The 20,889-nt window shown below is 42.9% G+C and overlaps 1 protein-coding gene across 3 annotated transcripts in view; it reads left to right on the top strand.

The window, feature by feature from the left end:
* The window catches only part of pkn1b (protein kinase N1b), a 35,162-nt gene that overhangs the window by 7,583 nt on the left and 6,690 nt on the right, over window positions 1-20,889 (top strand). The window contains exons 1-11 of one of the 3 annotated variants that reach the window (XM_037088390.1): window positions 8,037-8,196; window positions 13,305-13,605; window positions 14,760-14,905; window positions 15,033-15,153; window positions 16,221-16,366; window positions 16,642-16,855; window positions 17,023-17,217; window positions 17,599-17,708; window positions 18,623-18,766; window positions 18,976-19,051; window positions 20,473-20,614. In XM_037088390.1, the coding sequence (XP_036944285.1) occupies window positions 8,128-8,196; window positions 13,305-13,605; window positions 14,760-14,905; window positions 15,033-15,153; window positions 16,221-16,366; window positions 16,642-16,855; window positions 17,023-17,217; window positions 17,599-17,708; window positions 18,623-18,766; window positions 18,976-19,051; window positions 20,473-20,614 (1,664 nt within the window). In that variant the 5' untranslated portion in view covers window positions 8,037-8,127. Of the gene's footprint in view, window positions 1-8,036; window positions 8,197-9,371; window positions 9,743-13,304; window positions 13,606-14,759; window positions 14,906-15,032; window positions 15,154-16,220; window positions 16,367-16,641; window positions 16,856-17,022; window positions 17,218-17,598; window positions 17,709-18,622; window positions 18,767-18,975; window positions 19,052-20,472; window positions 20,615-20,889 lie in introns of those variants that run through there. The other 2 variants (XM_037088389.1, XM_037088391.1) reach the window with 2 other exon arrangements.

A 20,889-nucleotide genomic window follows, 5' to 3' on the forward strand; every position in this document is an offset into this window, starting at 1 on the left:
TGACCTGATTGTGGTTACACCTGAGGCACATGAGATGAGTTATCCCACCACTGTGCAGGGGTCATGTGATAGCCTCTGTGTTGTGCTATGGGAGTGGTGTTGGGTTTAAGGGGAGCACAGACCCGAGGCTTCACCGGAGTGGCGGCGCACTCGGCTGTGATGCCGCCCTCAACAGTGGACTGTCTGTTCCTGTCAGCCAAGAGGTCGTAAAAGTGAGACAGACAGGGGGAAAAAACAGCCATTATTACCTGCTCAAGACAGGGAGACAGACAGGTAGTCCAACAACAAGCCTGCCCTTCCAAATGTAACCCAAACTGCAGCCATTGTTGTTATTAAAGTCTCTGAGGCTGAACTGCTGGAACAGTGGCATACTGAGGCACAAATAGCAGCCAGATGCCATTGTGAGGGGGTTTTTTTGTTTTTTTTTCACCCAGCGCCAATAATGCGCAGGAGATTATGTGAGTTGTAACTGGAGGAGTATAAATAGTCTGTGATGAATAGGATGCTGCGACTTCAGGGGGAAGTCCAGAGAAGAGACAGAAAAGAGAAAGTTGTAAAGAAGTGTGCGGCTGGTACTTTACCAACTGTCTCCTTTGCAGCTGCTGCCATGTGATTTGTTACTGGCAGTATAGCAGTATTATGAGCTCTGTCTTGATCCTCTTCTTTCACATGACTCTAATTTTGGGCTCATTACAAAGCACAGCTTGCTATATTTGCTTTCTGAATGTTCATGCCTTTCCTTTAAATGGACAAGGCTTCTAGTTTTTTTCTAAATGACAACATATTCCATGATTTTACCAAAAATAATAGTGAATTAGTCCCTCAACAACAATTGTATAATAAAGCAGTATAGTATAATACAGTATAGTTTGTATAGTATAGATAGATTACAGGGTACGCTTGTTTATCATTACACAACACAAGCATAGCGAAACAAAACTGGGTTTGAGTCTTTTTATGCTACATCACAGACAAAACAAAATAGTGGAATGAAGGATGAATCGTGTTGTCTTACATACCATGGAATTAAGTTGCTCTGTAGTCTGGTGGTAAGGGCTCTATGGAGACATCTCTCTTCACTATTACACAGATGTTTACTGATGTTCAGCAGTTAAACTTATTACAGTAATCATGATGTTTAGTGTTTTGACATGCTAACAATGGCACCGAGGCTGATTGGAATGTCATTGTTTGTCTTTTTACCTAAATCGTCCTGATGATTGTGCTAAATGAACAGTAAAAGAATCCACACAATTATTACAGTTAATCTTGATGGAGCCAGTGGAAGGATATGGTAATGGACCAGATTTTACGGTAGTCCGTGGTGAATACTTCAGATATTTTAGCCTAGACCGAAGAGGCTGAACCTGACAGACAGACCAACATGCAATCCATACTTCCACGCTGCGAGTATAGCTAAAATCTATAAAATACAATAAGACACATTGTTACACACTGTTCCTTCAGCATTTGCACTGTAGTTTATTTCGAGCTGATGTCAAAAATATGGAAAGGAAAGAATTGAATTCTTCAGTCTGAATACTAGAATGGCCTAAAACACTGTTGGTGTTATAGTGTCCATCTTACAGACTCATTGGTCCGCCCCAATAAATATCAAACATCTCTGATGACAGCAATTGTCATTATGTCAGTGCTTCCACAACAACTAATGAGAGCAATATCCCAGAGCAGCTGATGGTGTTGGCAAGCAACATAAACAAACCTAGTAACTAAGACTAACGACAGAAAATAAAACCAACCTTCGCTCATCATTTGAAGAAGAATAGACAGCCTTTGTTGACCAGCTCACATCATTTTATCATCTAGACTTGTTTCTCCAGCTTTTTGTTTCTCACTATATTCAAGTATTAACGTCGCTACAGCAAGTTGTCACTATTTGTTTACATTTGAGATCACGTGAGGTGCTGCATCGCTCTCTCTGGCACGATAATCTTAACAAAATCCTGTAGTGTGTGATGCGCCATTATTTTCAAATTGTGTATTGTGTGCAGGTTTGAGATTAGAGAGAAGAACATCTGTGAAGATTTTCTTTATGTGCGTGATGCAACCTGATCGGTTAGGATTTCAGAAGTCCTGTAGTGTGAGCGCTGTGTAGGACTGAATGTAGTACAATTGCACAAATGTAAATGAAAATATTCTGGGGATGTGCAGATGGGCCACTACTGTCTATGAACGACTATAGCCAAGGAGCTCATTGACTTCACTAAGGGGGTCTTGTTTTCATTTACCATTATACTGTGATTAAGATAACACAGATCTGTAAACATGTGTGCAGTGTGTATGGTTTTTTTTTCCCACTTACCCTGGGTTTTGAAAGTGCCATGTTATCGCAATCAGCATCAGTAAAGAGGGATAATCATCTGCATTATAGAATGGGCCTCTTATCCCCCTCAGCCCTTCTGCCATAATCATTTTTAATCTGCTTTCCATGTCCATTACCAACATGCCTGCTCGACCATGCTATTACATAGCGGGGCTCTTTCCGCTCCCCGTGTCCCCTCCTGACCGCTGTAGGTGACTTGGGAGCATACTGCATGTAGGCTAAGCATCTGCCATAAAGCATGTAAGTGGACATGTTATCTTCCAGCTACAGGAGTAAGAGATAGACAGGCAACCTTGATAACCACGGATTAAAACGCATGTGTGTGAAATCTCCCACGGACATCCGTGTATGATTTACGCAACATCTGAGTTTTGATTTTTCCCGGGCAGCGGGGGATATGGTAATGGCTCATCTATCTCATTCATGTTTTGAACTGTCAAAAGATTCCTCCGAGATTTCAGGGCTGTTAGATGCTGAATTATGAAATTGAACACAACACCGGAAAATCTATATTTAGTGCATGGTAGTGCAGCACTTTTCATCCTTTTTTTTAACCATTCTGCTGGGAAATGTCTCCCCCCTTACCTGTGCTATCCTAGCACCATGTGCTTGTGCCTGTGATTGAAAAAGTAAGAAGGTCAGCTTTCGGCATCGCTTTTTTGCCAGACACCATCTGTATCCCTCAGTCTATCCCTGTGGGCTCATGTCACTAGCAGGAGGAAGTGTAGGATATTCTCTTAATATGGACCCTGAGATGGCTGGACGGCTGCAGAAAATCCCCACATCAGACATCATGGCCCCATCACACAGCACTGTGCAAGCCTCACACCTAAGCTGGTGGCAACTTAATACTAAAACACTTGGCATCAAACGTTTAACTACTTTTTCAGACTACAGGCCTCTCCACAGAGGCTTCTCTCTTTATGCAGCCGACGACTCAGATGACTCGGATTTTGCGTTCCCTTTTGTTCAGGATAGATATCATTCATCACATGAATTCAGCCCTAATCCCTCATCTCTCAAACAACAGGTAAAATACATATGGTATTTTGTTATTCTCTGGGATTTTTTATCGCCATTTCCAACATCCACCTCCTGAGTCTGGAAAGATAACAGCTGGAGCGTGACAGTGGTTAAAGTAGCCATGACTGGACAGCCATGAAGTGCCTCATTAGTTCCCCTCTGAGTAACACCCTTATTTGGGTTGACTGTTGTAGGTCAACAACTTTGTTTGCTGCCTTTTTCATATGCAGGTAGTGCTCACTGGAGCATTCACAAAAATGTGGGCTATGTCTGTTGGATTCACATCCAAGGACCTTTTTACCTCTGAGCTGGTCAGTGCCTGCATGTGACTGCTGTTTATTTTATGAGTGTGAATATTCTGACCCTGCAGCTGCTGGAGAAGATGACTATTCCGAAACTTTGTTTTTTTTGCTTGTTCAGCAAAATTGTATTTTCATATTTGTTCGGCATAGTCCACCTGTCTTGTTTTCTTCAAACTGCTGCTACATGCATGACAGAAGCAGGTTAAGTATGTGGACTATAGAGCCTTTCTTATTGGGGGTTTATGCTGCCTTATTCCTTAGAGGCCTGAACAGAGCAACTGTTTGTTGCTGCGGAGTTCACAATGGACAAAGCCGGGAACACAAACTCATAAGCGTTTACTGAAGTCTCTTGAGAAGATCGACCCTTTCACAAAGATGCCATTCATGCCCTGTAGCGGACACTGCTGCAGCACACAGCCACAGACAGATGTGCACTGAAACTCAAACAAGACACTTTCTCACCTAACCTTCAGCACAGTCTTGCTCCTGTTTACTCAGACTGTGAGAATCCTCTCCCCTTATGCACATGATGTCTTCATCAAGCTCCGGTAGTGCAGCGAACATACATCCAGCCGTGTTGCACTGTAAAACAGCAAAAGGAGATTTGGCAACAGAATTTCCCCTGGAATATGAGGGATTTGAGGGATTAACAGGCAACACACACACTCAGTCCAAGGTACATTGTGTAAGCCGTTAACTCATTCATAGAGGGCCAGAGTCGTATCAGAGTAGATATCAGCTTAGAATTCTGTGATTTTGTTTAGTTTGTGCTATCCTGATCTTAAAAGGAATAATACTGGTGGACTTGAAGATTAAAATCAGAATTTTCAAAATGGGGGCAGCAAGGTCCGAGTTATTCTGACTTCTATATCTACACTTCCCATAATGCAGCTAGATAACATTTTTTAGTTTGACCTCGTTTCCCACATCTGTAACACTACACACACCATGGGTGTATAAGGAGAGCTGAATACAGCATTGGAGGCAGAGATGACTAACTCCTGGTTTAACCATTAACTCAAACCTAATGTGTTGATATTTTGTTAAAGCACTGATGGTCATCCTTCCAATATTGTTGCAATATTGATGTTATTGATTATTATATGTTATTCGGTCAAAAATAAAAATATCGACTCAGTAAAATGCCCCTGTAAAGCCATCAACCAACCTTTGGACAAGAGAAATATAACTTACTCACCACCTTGCCTAGGGTTGAATAAAAACATTGGTTTGTATGTACAGTCATTCTTCTTTCCTAAAGATATTTTTAGATATTTGTTCTCCTTTTATTTGACAGGGTAAGGTTGGGAGGCAGCATAGAAACCGGGGGGGAGAGGGGGGCATCACACGCTGTGCAATGTAACCATTTGTCTAACAAAGCAATTCAACCCGGGAAATATGGTAAGTAGCTACAGCCAATAGCTGGATGTTTAGCTTAGAATAAACACTGAAAACAGGGAGAACTGTTCTTTTGAATGCTTCTTTACATTGAATTATTTTGATATTTAGACCAATATTTGTCTTCGTCGGTCAGCCGACAATAAAAACCAAGCAGAACACACCAAACTATTGCTGAGCAGAGTCACGACCGACATCACACTTAACTCTGCTGCTCTCAGGTCAAATTGGCCCACTTACCCACATAAGAGTCGGCTTGTTCTGCTCACTGAGTGTAACAGTGTCCTGAAGTTAACTCTGCAGACTTCCCTCTGAACTGCCGCGTCGCCATAATGAGGAGCAACATTTCCTCCTGTTAGTACTCCCATCATCCATCTGACATCGCCTTACTGTGCTGTTTTATTCATTACCAACCGGTTACAGTGCATTAGTCTTTTGTGTGTGTGTGTGCATGAGTGCATGAATGAGTGTGTGTGTGTGTGTGTGTGTGTGTGTGTGTGCATGTATGTTATGATTGTTTACGTGTCTTTGTGTCCAGGCCTTCCCTTCATCAGCGTGTATGTCTGTTTTATTTCTTGTGCAGTGGCATGAGGACATCAGTGTGTGTGTGTATGTGTGTGTGTGTGTCTTCTTTAGAGAGATTAATTGGAATTCACTGTTAACTCCCCCCACTGCCCGGCTCCACCTCAACCTCTAAACAACCCCCTCCCAACCCAAATCCCATCCACTGCCTGCTGAATGAGGCTGTGTGCAGACATCAGGATGTGAGGAGAATTTAAAGTTGCGTTTCTCCCAAATTCTGTCTGCCTCTCTCTCGCTTTCACATTGAGTGTTTCAGAGTACCACACACACGCGCCATTAAAGTGATGAATGCCACTATTAAGAGAAATCCGACCTCTTAACTGTACTCTTTCTTACGTCCTTTCCTCCTCTCAACAACCTCAGCCCGCGGGTCACATTTGTCCCTGCAGCTCCTAACAACATCCAGCCCACATCCACATCCACACACACACTAACGCTCATGTCATGACCTTGTGTTATGCTGTTTAATCCACATTTCCTGATGATAAACATATTTTCATCACCAGTAGCGTCCTGCAAATCCCAATCCCCCATTTCCCATACAAAAACATCTCTCCCTGCAGTATCAGGCTTAGAGAACATTTACAGAATTATTATTATTTTTGGCAACACTACACTTTAACAATTAGGTTGAAAGTCCACTCCCAAGCTCCATCATTATTATTGTTCCCTGTGAATTGCTGGTGAGTAAGTGAGTGAGTAATAGAATGACAGAGTAAGAGCCGGCAGCTGGAGAATTCCCCCTCTGCCTCTACCCCAACAAAAAGAACTTAATCTCTATTTATAGACACAGACGAGCCAAGATGAGCTGACGGGCCATTAAAACTTAATCAAATGGCTTTCTGTCACCCACTGGCAGCACCGGGGCAGAAGTCTGCGAGCCAAAATGTGTCACAGTGGAGAATGCATGATGGATTGGCAATAAGATGAAGAAATAAAGGAAAAGGGCTGCAACAAGAGAAAGGGCAAAGGTGTAAAGCAAAGAAAATCCAGGTAGGGAAAGATGAAAGGGTTCGTGGGGAGAAAGAGGCATAAGAACAGCAATATAAACAATGTGACAGGCAGATAATTGTTTTATTTCATTTTGGTTCATTGCGGTCAGGAGACCTGTCAACTCCAGACCACAATGCCTTATGAAGAAATATGGCTTCATACAAACATGCCGGGACAAATATGAAGTCTGCCATACTGTAACTATGACCATTTGTAATGTACTTCAGCATAACTGACACAGATTGTTGGTGTATTTTGTGATCACTTTAACTTTTTCACTGCATCTAACCAATTTCTTGATTTACTGATTGATAGTTTGCAAAGGGCCATCATATTTTTGACAAATTTCTAAAATATTTCTGGAAGAGAAGTTCAGTTAAGCTTTGGAATATTGGAAATTCTGCACAATTTCAACATTTTGTTTTTCCTTTTTAATCGTGAATATATTTTGGAGTGGATTGGGGTACACATGAAAAAGCAGAACTAGGTATTATAGCATGTTTTGGTTCAGAACATGCCCATTATATTGAACTGCAACCGTGAAAATGACAAAAATCAATAGAAATTAGCTTTCACTTTCTGGCATCAAAATCAAAAGCAGGGCTGGCTTTTCTCCCAGCTTTTTTGTCTCCACTGAGGGAAAAAAAACAACAATGGAAATCCTTAAAAAACAATTGTACACTATCTTTTCAGCATCAAACTGGCAGACAGGCCTAGTTTCCCATTAGTAGTTGAAATCAGTGGAGCATTTGGCTTCTAAAGAGAGAAATATTTTCCTCGTAGAGTGATTATTGGACTTCCATTCACCAGTTGGCCAGAAAACACGACTCCAAGGGAATGCTAATTTGTCTGTTCGAAGATAAATAGGCAACTGTTCATCAGCACATAATGATAGATGGCTGATGACATACCAGTCATCATGCACTCGCACAATACACTTACCGGCTCGTGAGATTTCCCACTGTCGGAGCTAGTGACTGTCAGAGCAAACGCTAGAAAGATTTCAGAAAAAGTGTTACAGTCAAACCACAGCAACTAATTTCAATCCTAAAATGAAAATCTGAAAAATAAGATTGATAGAACTTTATCATAACCTAGTCAAGCTGTGCAGCAAAGCAAGCAGCTACTGTAGCTTCAATTATATACACAGGATATTAGTATCACTGTCAGTTGATTTCTTTATTCTTACTTAAGGGATCATTTGGATGTTAAGGTAATAACTGCACAGCATGTGTTCCAGGTGATCAGGGTGAGACTGCAACTTTAAGAGTTGTGTATATATAACCAATAGTGATCTTAGTTCCTGATATCGGTCTGCACAGTTTGAGTGACTGCATCTACTTCACAGGCACAGTGAGCAAGACAGTCTGGTACTACGAGCATCACAGCAGCAGCTTGTGTTTTTGAAGCTCTAGGTTTTTTAGTTGCAGTGGTGTTACTCGTGACAGCTCAGCCATATTTCTACAGGTGAGACAGTATGGATGGATGGGGGCTGCTATATCTGCAGCCACCTGTCCACATCACACAGGGAGCACTGAGAGCCACAGCTACTCGGTAAGGAAATCTTTTCCTACATGCTCACGGGTATGGGAGCATTTATGTCTTTTATCACAATCATACTAAGCAAGGCAAATGTCTGCGTTTGCATATATTGGCTTCACATCATGAAATTTCACTTCCTATTCTCCTATAGCAGTGTGGCACAAGAAGGAGAACTAAATATGGTTTGGTGCCTCTTTTTGTGTGTGTGTTTGTCCCTCGCCCTCTCTGTCTACGAGCATGTACCCTTTTGTGCAATGGATGTGATACAATAGCGATACATAGGGAGCCAGAGAGGGCCATCTGCCACACAGTAAGAGCTCAGGGGGTCAGTGACCTCGCACTGCAGAGTGTCTGACTCAGATAAACCCATGACCCTGTGTGTCAATCATTGACAGGAAGACAGGAAGACGTTGGAGAGCGAAGGGGCACGTCAAAAACAGGCCCACGGTCTGTGATCAGCCAGTGTGTGATCGCCGCTCGTGCATGCATCAGAGGTGACGACTCAGTGTGTTGTCCGGCTCTGCTTCTTGATTTAGATTTTATGCGAGCTTCCGAAAAGTCCGTTCAGCTTCCTGTGGACACAGCAGGCGAATGAGCGGCTCTCCCTCTGTGTGTGCCGTTTGTTAGCCATATGGCGTGGTGTTGTATCAAGAGCATGCTTGATGTTTTGCATAATTTGTTGAAAAGCAGAGAATGCCTTTGTCATTTCTTCACAAATTATGTTTTTTGTGACTTTGTGCTTGTGAGGAAAATTTGCCCCGCTCATTACACAGCTTAGTATGAATGCCTGTCCTCATTTAGATGTCCAGTCCCTGTCAGTAGAAGGTCTGACTAGTGCTTTTTAGTGGGACTGTTTTGTCCTTGACCCGTCTCTCAGTGTACTTTATTTTCTTGATTTACCTGCATATATAAATGATATATGATATGAACAGTCCTGAACATGTATACATGTATCGTACTTGAGAGATGAGTGGGTCTGAAAGTCCATTTAACATAACCACAATCTATCACAACAGCCTGTTTCTCAGTTTTGGAGACCCAGTAGCAGGAAGCAGAGTGGCTGTGAGCTCTCTCACTTACAAAACCGACCATATCTGTGTGTGTGTGTGTGTGTGTGTACGTGTGCGTGTGTACGTGTGTGTGTCTGCACAAAGTGCATGACGCCTCAGTCTCTATCTGGCAAAGAGCAGAACAGGAAGCAGCGAGGTGGGGCTCGGTCTGTGCTGTTCTCTCTTCCTCTCCTCCGCCTCGTTCACTCGCTCCGTTTTTAGACTGGCTTTTGATTCCTGGCGGGAAGGACATCCTGGATTTGAGGAGGCAGGAATAGCACTTGGTGTTGCCTGATTGGTGCGGCTGTCAGTGGCTGGCTGTCTGAGTGTGTGTGTGTGTGTGCGTGTGTGTATGTGGCAGGGGACAGAGGACAGAGGATAGAAAGGGGGCCAGGACCGAAGCCAGAGGGAGGCCTAACATGGCCAGTGAGGGCGTAACGGAGGACCTGCCAGGGGATCAACCGGTTGATTCCCCAGTACACACTGAGCAGAGTGACACAGAGTCTTCGGTAGGCAACTGTGGCCCGATCAGGCCTCAACATGGCTGCCTTCTCTTTCTTTCCATCCCTTACTATGGCCCTTCTCTTTTCTGTCGGCTTCCTCGTTCACTTCCGGTAAAAACATCTCCTGTCTGACAGCGAATCACTCGTGAGTTCTCATTCCTGTCTGCTGTTGTGATTTCGGCCCGCTGTGTGAGCTGTCTTATATCTCGGTCCAGAGGTTCTTTGTTGGAAAACACCAGGGATTGAGTTGTATTGTGTTTAACAGGAGTGCGTCACAGTTCAAACTCTCCCTTCCTGTCGTTCGTGTTGTTTTTCTGCTCTGCTTTCTCGTCTGCCTTGCATGGCTGTGGCCCCCACAGCTTCTCCAGCCAGCCATATTAAGACAGATATATATGTTTGCTATTGTACATGCAGACGTGTTAAATTCTGTGAGTTTGTCGTTGATTACAATGTCTGTAATTGTTTAGATCTTTAAAAAGTTGAGAAGTTGTTTTTGAGGTTCTTCCAGACCAAACTCCATGATGAAATACATTTTTTGCAGTGTTGTTAATCTTCATGACTTTGTTGGACAACCAGTTTGTAAAATATGTTTAATTACATCAGAGTTGTAAACTGAGAGAGTTTTACCATGACATAACATTGCATTAAATCAGCAGTTAAAATCCTGCAAGCCCTCGGCCTGTGCCATGTGGTTTGGTCGGTTGCTCGGGCCGTGCCTGACTGTATTGTGTTGCAGATGGATTATGGCTTTAATGAGAGCAGAGCTGTTGCCCCAGCCTGCATGTAGCTGGATGGACACAAAGACCTAAGAAGTTGTAATCAGATCTGCTAAGCTGGATGGCTGGCTGCGTGGTGCAGTGAAAGGCCCTGAACACTCCGTCATTATACGCTGGCAGGAGGGAGGGGACAGTCCTCAGTGTCCGAGTTTGTGTCTGTGTGTGATCTGATGTCACAACATTAAATGAATGAGTGACATCTCCAGGATTTCAAGCCCCCTTTTCAATAGGTTCATGAAGAATGTGCGTTAAATGCGACATACAGTATATCCCCATTGTAAAGCGTAGTAAGCTCAGTTTAGACCAGTGGTGTCAAACTGATCCAGTAAAGAGCCATGTGGCTGCAGGTTTTCATTCCAACCAAGCAAGAACACACCTGATCCAAATCAGGTGTGTTCTTGCTTGGTTGGCTGATTGGTTGGCTGATCCAAATCAGGTGTGTTCTTGCTTGGTTGGCTGATCGGTTGGCTGATCCAAATCAGGTGTGTTCTTGCTTGGTTGGAATGAAAACCTGCAGCCACAGCGGCCCTTTACTGGATCAGTTTGACACATGTGGTTTAGACTGTGTCAGTGAGCAGGTGACTTACCAGCAATATTTTCAGACCTTTCGAGTGCTTTCACCTGTAGTTTCAGCTCATTTGGTCAGAACCAAGGGACAAAGTTCTGGTCTGGTTTATGTTCAAACTTGATTTTTTACAAATAAACCAAGAGGAGTAAACCTGAAGTAAACATGACAGACAGGTAATTCATTAATTCAACCCTTTATTTCTTTGTGATTGTCCTGTATCGTCAGAGACCATGTGAGAACATCAAATTCTTGTGACTGACAGCAGGTCATGTGAAACTTCAATACTTCTAATGTGTATTTATATTCTCACTAGGTGTCATAAAGAGACTACAAATCAATTGCATGTCATGACAAATGGTTAGAGACAAAACACAATAAGAAGTACCTTGTACAGCAATATTGTGATTACTGTGTCAGATACTTTTAATGGACTTGACAGAATGTCTGGTCAGGGAAAAGCGCAGCACTCACTTGCTGACACACATGCATGCTATTATGGTTACCCCATGATAAACATAAATATGCAGTGCTGGCTGTTTCTAAGATCGCTTCCATAACAGTTCCTGATCAGCAGATTGATTTATTAGTGAGCATGTACAAGGGCCTAAACAGGTTAGGTGTGAAAGCACCCTGAGTGTGGTGGTGGTGGTGTTGCTGGGGTTGGTGTAAAGTATTTGCATTATATTGCCCCCTGCTTGTCTTCAACCCCTGTCCATGAAAACCTCATGTTTAGCTTGAAAATGGATTATCTTGTGACCAAGAAAGCACAAGGTCAGATGTTTTTTTTGGTTGATTTTTTTGTTATTTTTTAATCCATGATGAATTTGTGTTGGAAAACTACTCTACTTTTCTCAATTTTTGAAAACCGAATAAAACTGATTTCAGCACTTATTTGTAGAAATGGCCTCTAACCTTTAGGTCTGTAGGTGGGTGTTTCCCATGATGTGACATTTGAGAGCCAGCATCATTTGGAGACAAGTGTCCCTGGTGTGCTAATGACTAGAGCACATCACAGATCTATAAAGCCTATGAACGTTGATTCAAGTTTTTTTTTTCTTTTTCTTTTTTTTTTTAATTTTTCAACAAGCCTCCATACTGTCGTTATATATCATTGCTGATTTGAGACATTTGATACTTTACAGCATTTCCAACATGGAAGGACCCATCATGCTCTTATGTTGTATTTTACTCGGAAAGGGGAAGGTAGCCCTGCTAGCAAATGTCAGAAACCATTTTTCTGCACAACGTTAATGTCGCTATCGCTATGCCAACAAGAACTGAGTCAAAGGCAGCTCCCACACATGCGGGAGTGTTTTTGACACATCATACAGAGAAGCAGGTCCAGTTAGCGTGAGTTATCTTTGCCTTGTTGACCAGTCTGTCAAAACTCACAGCAGCCAATAGTCCTCTAGCCAGCACATCTGTATGGCACTAGAGTAATGTCACAATTGCTAACACAGATAATTGCAAAGTTAGTTTGGTGTGCTGAAATCATAGAGGGGCTAACAGCAAGAGCTGCATTGACTCTGCAGCTGGTTGGATACCTGTGTAGTCACTGAAACCAAAATTAATGTTTGAACTAACACAGATATTGTACTAATAGAATTACCGTTCTGACATCATCAGCTGAAACCAAAAATGTATGCCCCCCATAGAACACTAATGTGGGAGAACCTGTCACTGCAGAAAAAAATGTGTTGACATGTTATATTTGTGTTATATTTTACACATTTGCAGTTTATGTGTATGTTTACCTGTGACCCATCCCGAAGCAGTACAACACTGATCGATTTTAGCCCGTATAAATGCTGTTCTAATCTGCTGTAATCTGATCAGTGTCGATCGGTAGGAGAGCTGATGCGAGCACTCGGCTCTTTACACACTTAAATGCTGCCTATGCTTTGATGCCGCCTCACAGGCTGAGCTCAGCAGGTTTCACATGTTGAGGATTCACTCAGTTGCTGTTTTCACCTCCTTTCATCCCCCAGTGCTCCACTCTTCGTCAGAACTGTGCAGGGTGACTGTTACCGGCTTTGTCTGTCGAAAGCTCGGCTCAGCAGCTCTCAGCTGGAGGTTTCACCTTTTGAAATAGTTTCTCTTTCAACTCAAATTGAATAATCCCCCTCATACACAGTGGGCCAAATATAGTTGAACTTCCTTTTTCATTCCTTTTTGTTGTGTTCGTTTTCCCTAACCATCTCACCCTCTTCTCCTTCTCCTCCAGAGTGATCCAGGCGGGCTGTCGGTGCTTGAGCAGCTTGGTCTGGACCAAAACTCTGACTTCTCCGACTCCAGCGTGCAACAGCGCCTGGACGAGCACCGCGAGAGGATCCGCAGGGAGATCCGCAAGGAGCTGAAGATCAAGGAGGGTGCCGAGAATCTGCGTAGGGCCACCACAGACAAGAGGAATGCCCAGCAGGTGGACTCACAGCTCCGCAGCTCCAAGCGAAAGTTGGAGTCCCTCCATGCTCAGCTGCAGGAGCTGGACGCACACATCGTGGTCAAGGGCCCTGATGACAACAAAGGTGCAGGATCCAATGTGGAGAAGTAGTTTAGAAGTTACGGTGCCACCACTTTAAAACAGTAACAGGATAATTGTAACACTGTAAAGCCGCACCCAAAAGCCTGTGTGCATAGGGCATTTCAACATTGAAAAATCATCATATATACTATACTGATTCAACAACAGTTTTTCAAACGTTGAAATGTTAACTGTGATTAAACGTTGCATCAACATAGTGTTTTCAACCCCAACCAAAAATAACCAGTCTGACCAAAGTCCAACATTGAATTAATGTCTTTTGCTATCTGGGCTGCCTTTGAGGCCAGCATTGGTTTCTGTTGATTGTAAAACATGAATTAGTAATCCATCCTGGTAAACGGATGGAGCCATAGTCTTGAAACTCTTAATTAATGGTGTGTACATTGTCGAGGATCTGGATCTGAGCAAGAGTCTACAGCCATCTCACAAGACGTGAGGTTGTTCATTACTTTGGCACAGTGGTGATTGGAGGTAAATGATAACTGTAGCATTCTAGCATATGATGGTTAGCAGGCATATTGCTCACCACACGAGTTAATGCATAAAAATGCTAACATCTGAACATTTACTACAACAAAAAGATATATAGATTACAAAGGAAATCAAAATGCATTTCATAATTGTAGTCTTCAGGCCTGTTTGTCAGGCTTATAAAGCCTCACAAGGATGAGGTGAAGAGTGTGAACACATCACAGTTGGTTTCGACTGTAGTCTGCAATGGTTCGGTCTGCATGCTAAAAGGGTAAACATTTGGAATCAGCCTTAGATTGTCTGTGTATACAGCAACTTTGCTATCTGTGGAGCCACGCTGCTAGTGTAGCTTAAAATATGAGTCACATTATCCTTCGAACAATGCTACTTCTTGTTTTTGTCATATTTTATCTTTACATTTCTCTACACACCAACAAGGAATGTTTTTCCAAAAGTATTCCTTTTTACAACTGTGTTAGCAATTGTGACATAAACACAACAAAAAAGGTGCAAAATGGAGGCCTCTATTGTATTTCTTCACAATGGCATAAATTGAAACCAACAGCTGCGAAGGCAGAAACTCAGTACAAAAAAACCTGTTGTATGCTTTTGCTGTAATCAAGAGTAGCAGTTTATTTACATCATGCAACCTCTTCTCTTGCCCAGACACCCCACAGTCTCCAGGGTCGGTCAGTCGCACATCGGCTAACCAGCACCGCATCGCTGCTTTGGAGCGGCAGCTGAACATTGAGCTGAAGGTCAAGCAGGGAGCAGAGAACATGATCCCAATCTATGCCAATGGAGGTACCAAGGTATTTATCTGGCTTGAAGTCAGCCAGTACTCCTGTTCACCGCGTTCACTTTACTACTCAGTAATATCCAGTCTGTGCTCCTTCACTGTCTCCCTGATCCCCTCCTTTTTTTTCTATCTCTCCACAGGACAAGAAGCTTCTCCAGACGGCTCAGCAGATGCTGCAGGACAGCAAGACAAAGATCGACATCATCCGCATGCAGATTCGAAAGGCAATGCAGGCCACGGAGCAGTCTGAGGACAACCAATGTACCTATCATGCTCTTTGTTTTCATCCTCAATTGCATCGTTCAACTCGACTTTCATCCCACCTGTCACTCTTTCGGCTTATAAACACTGCATATTTTATGATGCGGGTAGTAATGGATCAATTCTTGCTTCAGAACTTCACAGTGCACAGTCTTTCAGTCAAACACACACACACACATTGTCCATTACAGCCCTCTCACTCGCTCAGGTTAGAGCCTTATTGATGTTCCTGCATCCCCTTGATGTTGCCCAACAACTAAAAGCCATGCCTCATTTAACAGAGGTTAGAGAGGAGGCAGGACAGACGCGGGGAGCCAGGAAGGGAGTGAGACAGAAAGGACTGAGTCAGAGATGACGACAGGGTGAAGTGGTGGGAAGGAAGGAGTCATAGATGAAAGAGAATATAAGCAGGGGAGAGAAAAAAAGCTCAGAGCAGCAGAACGAGCAACAGTGCTCCTGGAAAGGACAGCGAGCTGACTGATTCAGGCTCCAGCCTCTAATGGGAATCTATTTTCTCTCCATTCTCCTAATTTCCCCTGCCTGCTATCTCTTAAGCCCCTGTGCTTCAAAGCTGCTATAATCAATATTCCTCATATGGACAGTGGATCACATGATCAGATTTGTTTGTGAGAGGGTTTTGATTTTCTGGCCCACTCCATTATGGCTTGGTTTCATTCTCACTGGTGTCATCAGCTTTGTTTTCATCCAAATCTGACAGCTTGTTGCCAACAACATGGTACCCAATAGTACAATAAGAAAAGGGCATACGTAGATGGCAATAAGTATGTTGCGTGTTTGACAGGGTGAAATGCATTTTCTTTATAGTTTTGGTTAAGTTTAGGCACCAAAACTACTTAGTAAGGTTGAGGAAAATATCATAATTTTGGTTAAGATAGGTACATTAACCGCAGAGTTAACTTGAACACAGCCATAACTAAAACTTGTACACTATTTGCCCAGCATCAAACAGAGGACAAGACACAGAATGCAAGTAGCTGGTGAACATGTGCATTTGGCTATCGTTCAACCACTGTTAAACCTCATCTAAACCTCACTCTCTGTCCCAGGTAAGCCCGACCTGTGTGGGGTGGAGCTGCGCGTGGAGGAGCTGTGGCATCACTATCGCGTGGAGCACGCAATGGCCGAGGGGGCCAAGAACATGATGAGGCTGCTGGGAGCAGGAAAGGTCCAGGACAAGAAGGCCATGACTGAGGTCAGAGAGCTGACAGGAGATGAGTTTTTTAAAAATATAATTAGTTGCGCATCATATATATGAAACACTTTCTTTATCATTTTCACAAGTTATAGTTATTTATAAGTATTCAAATTTTTGCAATTTTGTAAACACTAACAGTCTTAATCAGTCCACACCTTATTTCCCCACCAAGATCGAGAAATCTGAAACAAAATAAATAGCAAAAAGATATCAAGAACAAAAAAAGCTAAACAAAGAAAAACACTCAGATATCCTTAAATGTGTTTGTGCAGGCTCAGTGTGGTCTGAGCGAGTCGTCCCAGCGTCTGGACCTGCTCAGGTGCTCTCTGGAGCAGAGGCTGGTGGAGCTCCCCGAGGATCATCCCAAAGCTTGCCTCATCAAGGAGGAGCTAGTGCTGGCCTCCTCCTCGGCCTTCAGCTCCCGCCACAGCACCCCCTACGTCCACAACCAGTACAGCACCCTGAGCAAACCGTCTCCACTCACAGGTACCATTACTACAGCACACTGTGGAGGAATTGAATCACATGTTTCGTGTGCATTTCTAGTTCATTTTGTCTTTTCAAGACATGCATCATGCATTTGGTTACCCTTTCAAGCACTGTTTTTATAAATAAAGCTCATATTTATTAAAGACACTTCTCTGTCCTTCCAGGTACACTTGAGGTGCGTCTTCTGGGCTGTGTGGGGCTGCTGGAGGTCGTCCCAGGGCGAAGCAGAGCGAACCCGTTGGTTCTTCCCTCTCACTCTCCAGGAGATGGACGCTCCTCATTCAAACTGAGTGGCCTCTATAGCCGCAGCACCAGCAGCATGAGCCTCAAGATCCCCGGCAAGAACGAGGAGCTCTCCAGTAAGTGTTTGAGTTTCTGAATTTCAACAGGTGCCCTTAAATGCGCTCTATGTGTTATAGTATGTATCATAATGTGGGCTAATCACTCCTCTTTTCAATACATCAATTGTACATTAATTGTGAACAAGTACATTTCTGATATTAACAGGAACAAATTCAGATCGAAGGATTTTAAAAGATCCCTGTTTGTCCTCCCTTACGCATCCTTCTCTGATGGTTCAAATTAATTCCATATTCCATCAATATCAATTACACTGTGTGTGTGTGTGTGTGTGTGTGTGTGTGTGTGTGTGTGTGTGTGTGTGTGTGTGTGTGTGTGTGTGTGTGTGTGTGTGTGTGTGTGTGTGTGTGTGTGTGTGTGTGTGTGTGTGTGTTGTACAGCGGAGGTAAGCGCAGTGCTGAAGCTGGAGAACACAGTGGTGGGTCAGACAGTTTGGAAAACAGTTGGAGAGCAGGCCTGGGACCAGACCTTCACTGTCGAGCTGGAGAGAGTAAGACGCCGCACAGTCTCAGTCTGTAACAATGTGATTCATCATACAGTTTCGTTATGGTGTTATTGCAGCAGTCTCTAAAGAAAAGCTGCTACATTCATTATTGATCATTTTTACTGTTTTCTCAAAATAATGCCTGAGCTCAAATGAGCAGTTTGCAGATGTACGTGTGTGTTTTCTGCTGCAAAAAGACACTGATGATCAGAAAGTAGTAAAATGCCTCACACTGACCACTGGTGTGTTGGAGACAGCAGAGATAAAGCTCCCCTTTTTAGAAATATAACAGAAGATTAATTGAGGCCATTTAAATAAAGAAATCATAATAACTTCGTTCATAATCTGGTTTCATGCTGCAGATAGCAGAAGAAGTAGTTGTATACAGTTTATTCCCTTGCTGGGGAGTTGGAGGGCTGCAGCCTGTTGCCCGAAGCTGTTTTTTTCTGTTGTCACTGGTCAACTGAGTTGCAACATTTAGTTATAGAGATAACACAGAAGTAGAGGTAACATAGAGATAACATGATAAATGATCATTGTCAGCTATGCAGAAAATTGAACTGGCCTATTGCTGAAAAAACTGTTGACCATGAATGCTCAAATCAGAAATCGGGTTTGATTTCATGATTTATTTTCTTTAAAGATTTTGACTTCAAACTACATTCAAGTTGTATTACAAAATTATATTTTCACCTGTTTTTTTTAATTATTCCACACAAACCCGAGACACATTCCTACATGCCCTAAAATTTGACTGACTGAAAAAAGACTGACAGTAAGAATAATACTCCCTTGGTAACCATAGACGGTTCCTGTATCTGGAACTGTTATCCTTAAAGAGAACTATTGAGTTTTAGTTTTTAAGATCTGGAAAAACAAACCTCCAGGTAACATTGTTGTTGTCTGTGTTGTGTGTTTAGTCCAGGGAGATGGAGATTGCAGTGTACTGGAGAGATTACCGCTCCCTGTGTGCTCTGAAGTACCTGAAGCTGGAAGAGTTCCTGGACAACCAAAGACACCGAATCCAGCTGGAGCTGGAGCCACAGGGGCTGCTGCTGGCTGAGGTACATCACACACACACACACACACACACACACACACACACACACACACACACACACACACACACACACACACACACACATACATACACAGAGGTAGAATTTAATAGCTACTAGCTTGTGTTTGCATGAGAGTACCACTAGGCCTGCTTTAACCCCATACGCACACTGTAGTTTCAGTTTGTTGTTTTAACTCTGTGTTTTTGTTTTAGGTGACTTTCTTCAATCCAGTAATAGAGAGAGGCCGTCGACTTCAGAGGCAGAAGAAAGTATTCTCTAAACAGCACGGTATGTTCAAGTGTGTTCTACTTGGATGATTGGTTGGATTTGGGAAAGATACACTCACTAAATTTACATTATGTTATAAAAGTTGGACTATTGTGTTAGCCCCACTTGAACAACTTTAAAAGAGTTTCAAAGTTGAGTTTATCTTTCATGTATACGCCTGAACTGGGACCTGAATCATGTATACGCCTGAACTGGGACCTGAACTAGCCTCCGTGTTCAGTGCGTGCACCACAGTCCCTGCATGGGGCATTGACCCGGAAGTCGTCCATGGCATAAATCTGTAGCAGGAAGAATCCGATGATGTAGGTATCAACACGGCGAGTGCTAGGGCAAGAAACACACATTTTTGGACTGGCAAGGAAACACAGTTTAAGTTGTTTCAGTTGAGTAAGCAGCCTGTTTGCTGCTTCGAAACTTTGGTATGTGACATAATAGGTCAACTGGATGAAGGTCCAGTAGCAACTAGATAAAACTGTGGTGAAGTCAGACATACTTCCATCCATTCCCCTGGTGTTTATATACTGGGACAATGGCAGTTGTCCAGTTAAATGTCCTAATCGAGCTATAACCCTAGTGCATGGAAACGCACTGACTGTGACCTGTAGGGGTGTGGTCTCCCATAACATTGGGGCACCCCACAAGAGACTAATAATAGATTTATATTAGAATGGATAGTCAAAATAAGAAGTAGCAGGGGCTGAGATATCCTGGCTTTTAGAACATGGTATGGTTCAAGATAAAAACACTAAATCCAATCACCATGGGATATATTTCAAAATGTGTTGCACTACCATCAGGGTCAGACATCACACAACTGTATGACAGACTGGGTAGATCTAACAGTGACGAGTAGACCTCACTTGGTTGTTGGGCTTACAGTAATCAATCAAAGTATTTTAAATGTTTAACTAAAATAAACATAAAATTCCTGTTGACGTATATACATTTGTTCAATCTCATTTCTGAAGTATTTTAACATGCATTTGTGTTTGGTTCTTTTTACATAATATGTGCAAAAACGTCATGATTTATCTCTTTGAAATGGCTGGTTTAACAACTGAAGAAAATAAAAGGGGTAGAACTTTCCGGCCTGATGGGTGTTTGTCCGTCTGAGTGGTTCAGCCATTCGGTATATGACTGCCTTGTTTAAAGCAGGTATAAGCCCAACTGGTTGAGTGTTAATGACTGCTGGGATTTTCTGGAGCTAGGATTATAAATGTTTGCAGGAAATGCAACGGGTCAACTGTCTCAGGCCATTAAAGCCACAGCAGACCTTACTCCATCAGATGCTGAAGGTGGCATAAATCGATGCTCTTTATTTCCTCTTCCTAAGTACAAACAGTGATGAGACATGGTCGCGTTAGGCATTCTAGTGTTTTACCTTTCATTCATCCAGTTGTACTCGGCTCTGTGTGTTTCAGGTAAAGCCTTCCTGCGTGCTCGTCAGATGAATGTGGACATCGCCACGTGGGTCCGCCTGCTGAGGAACGCCATCCCCAGCGGAAGCAACACACCTTCTTACACACCAAGTTTCTCAAGCAGCACACTCACACACAGCACAGGGTACGTGACCGAAGTGCGCCTGCTACTGAAATCGAATCAAATCTACATTTCTTGGTGACACAAGTTGGACTTGAAAGGTGCCATCTAAAGTTCTGAGAGCAGGAATGAACTGCAGAGGGACACTCTGTCAAGTTTCATGCAAGAAGTAGCCAACCTCCATTGCTTTTTCAGCCATTTAATTTGTAAATGATACTCTGTGATTAACATTTTATTCATCGTTATTTTGACCACTTTTGACAAATTATTGAAGGATAATGTCTGTAGTTGTTTGTTTC

This window comes from Acanthopagrus latus, chromosome 23, assembly GCF_904848185.1.
Source record: "Acanthopagrus latus isolate v.2019 chromosome 23, fAcaLat1.1, whole genome shotgun sequence".
Taxonomy (NCBI): Eukaryota; Metazoa; Chordata; class Actinopteri; order Spariformes; family Sparidae; genus Acanthopagrus; species Acanthopagrus latus.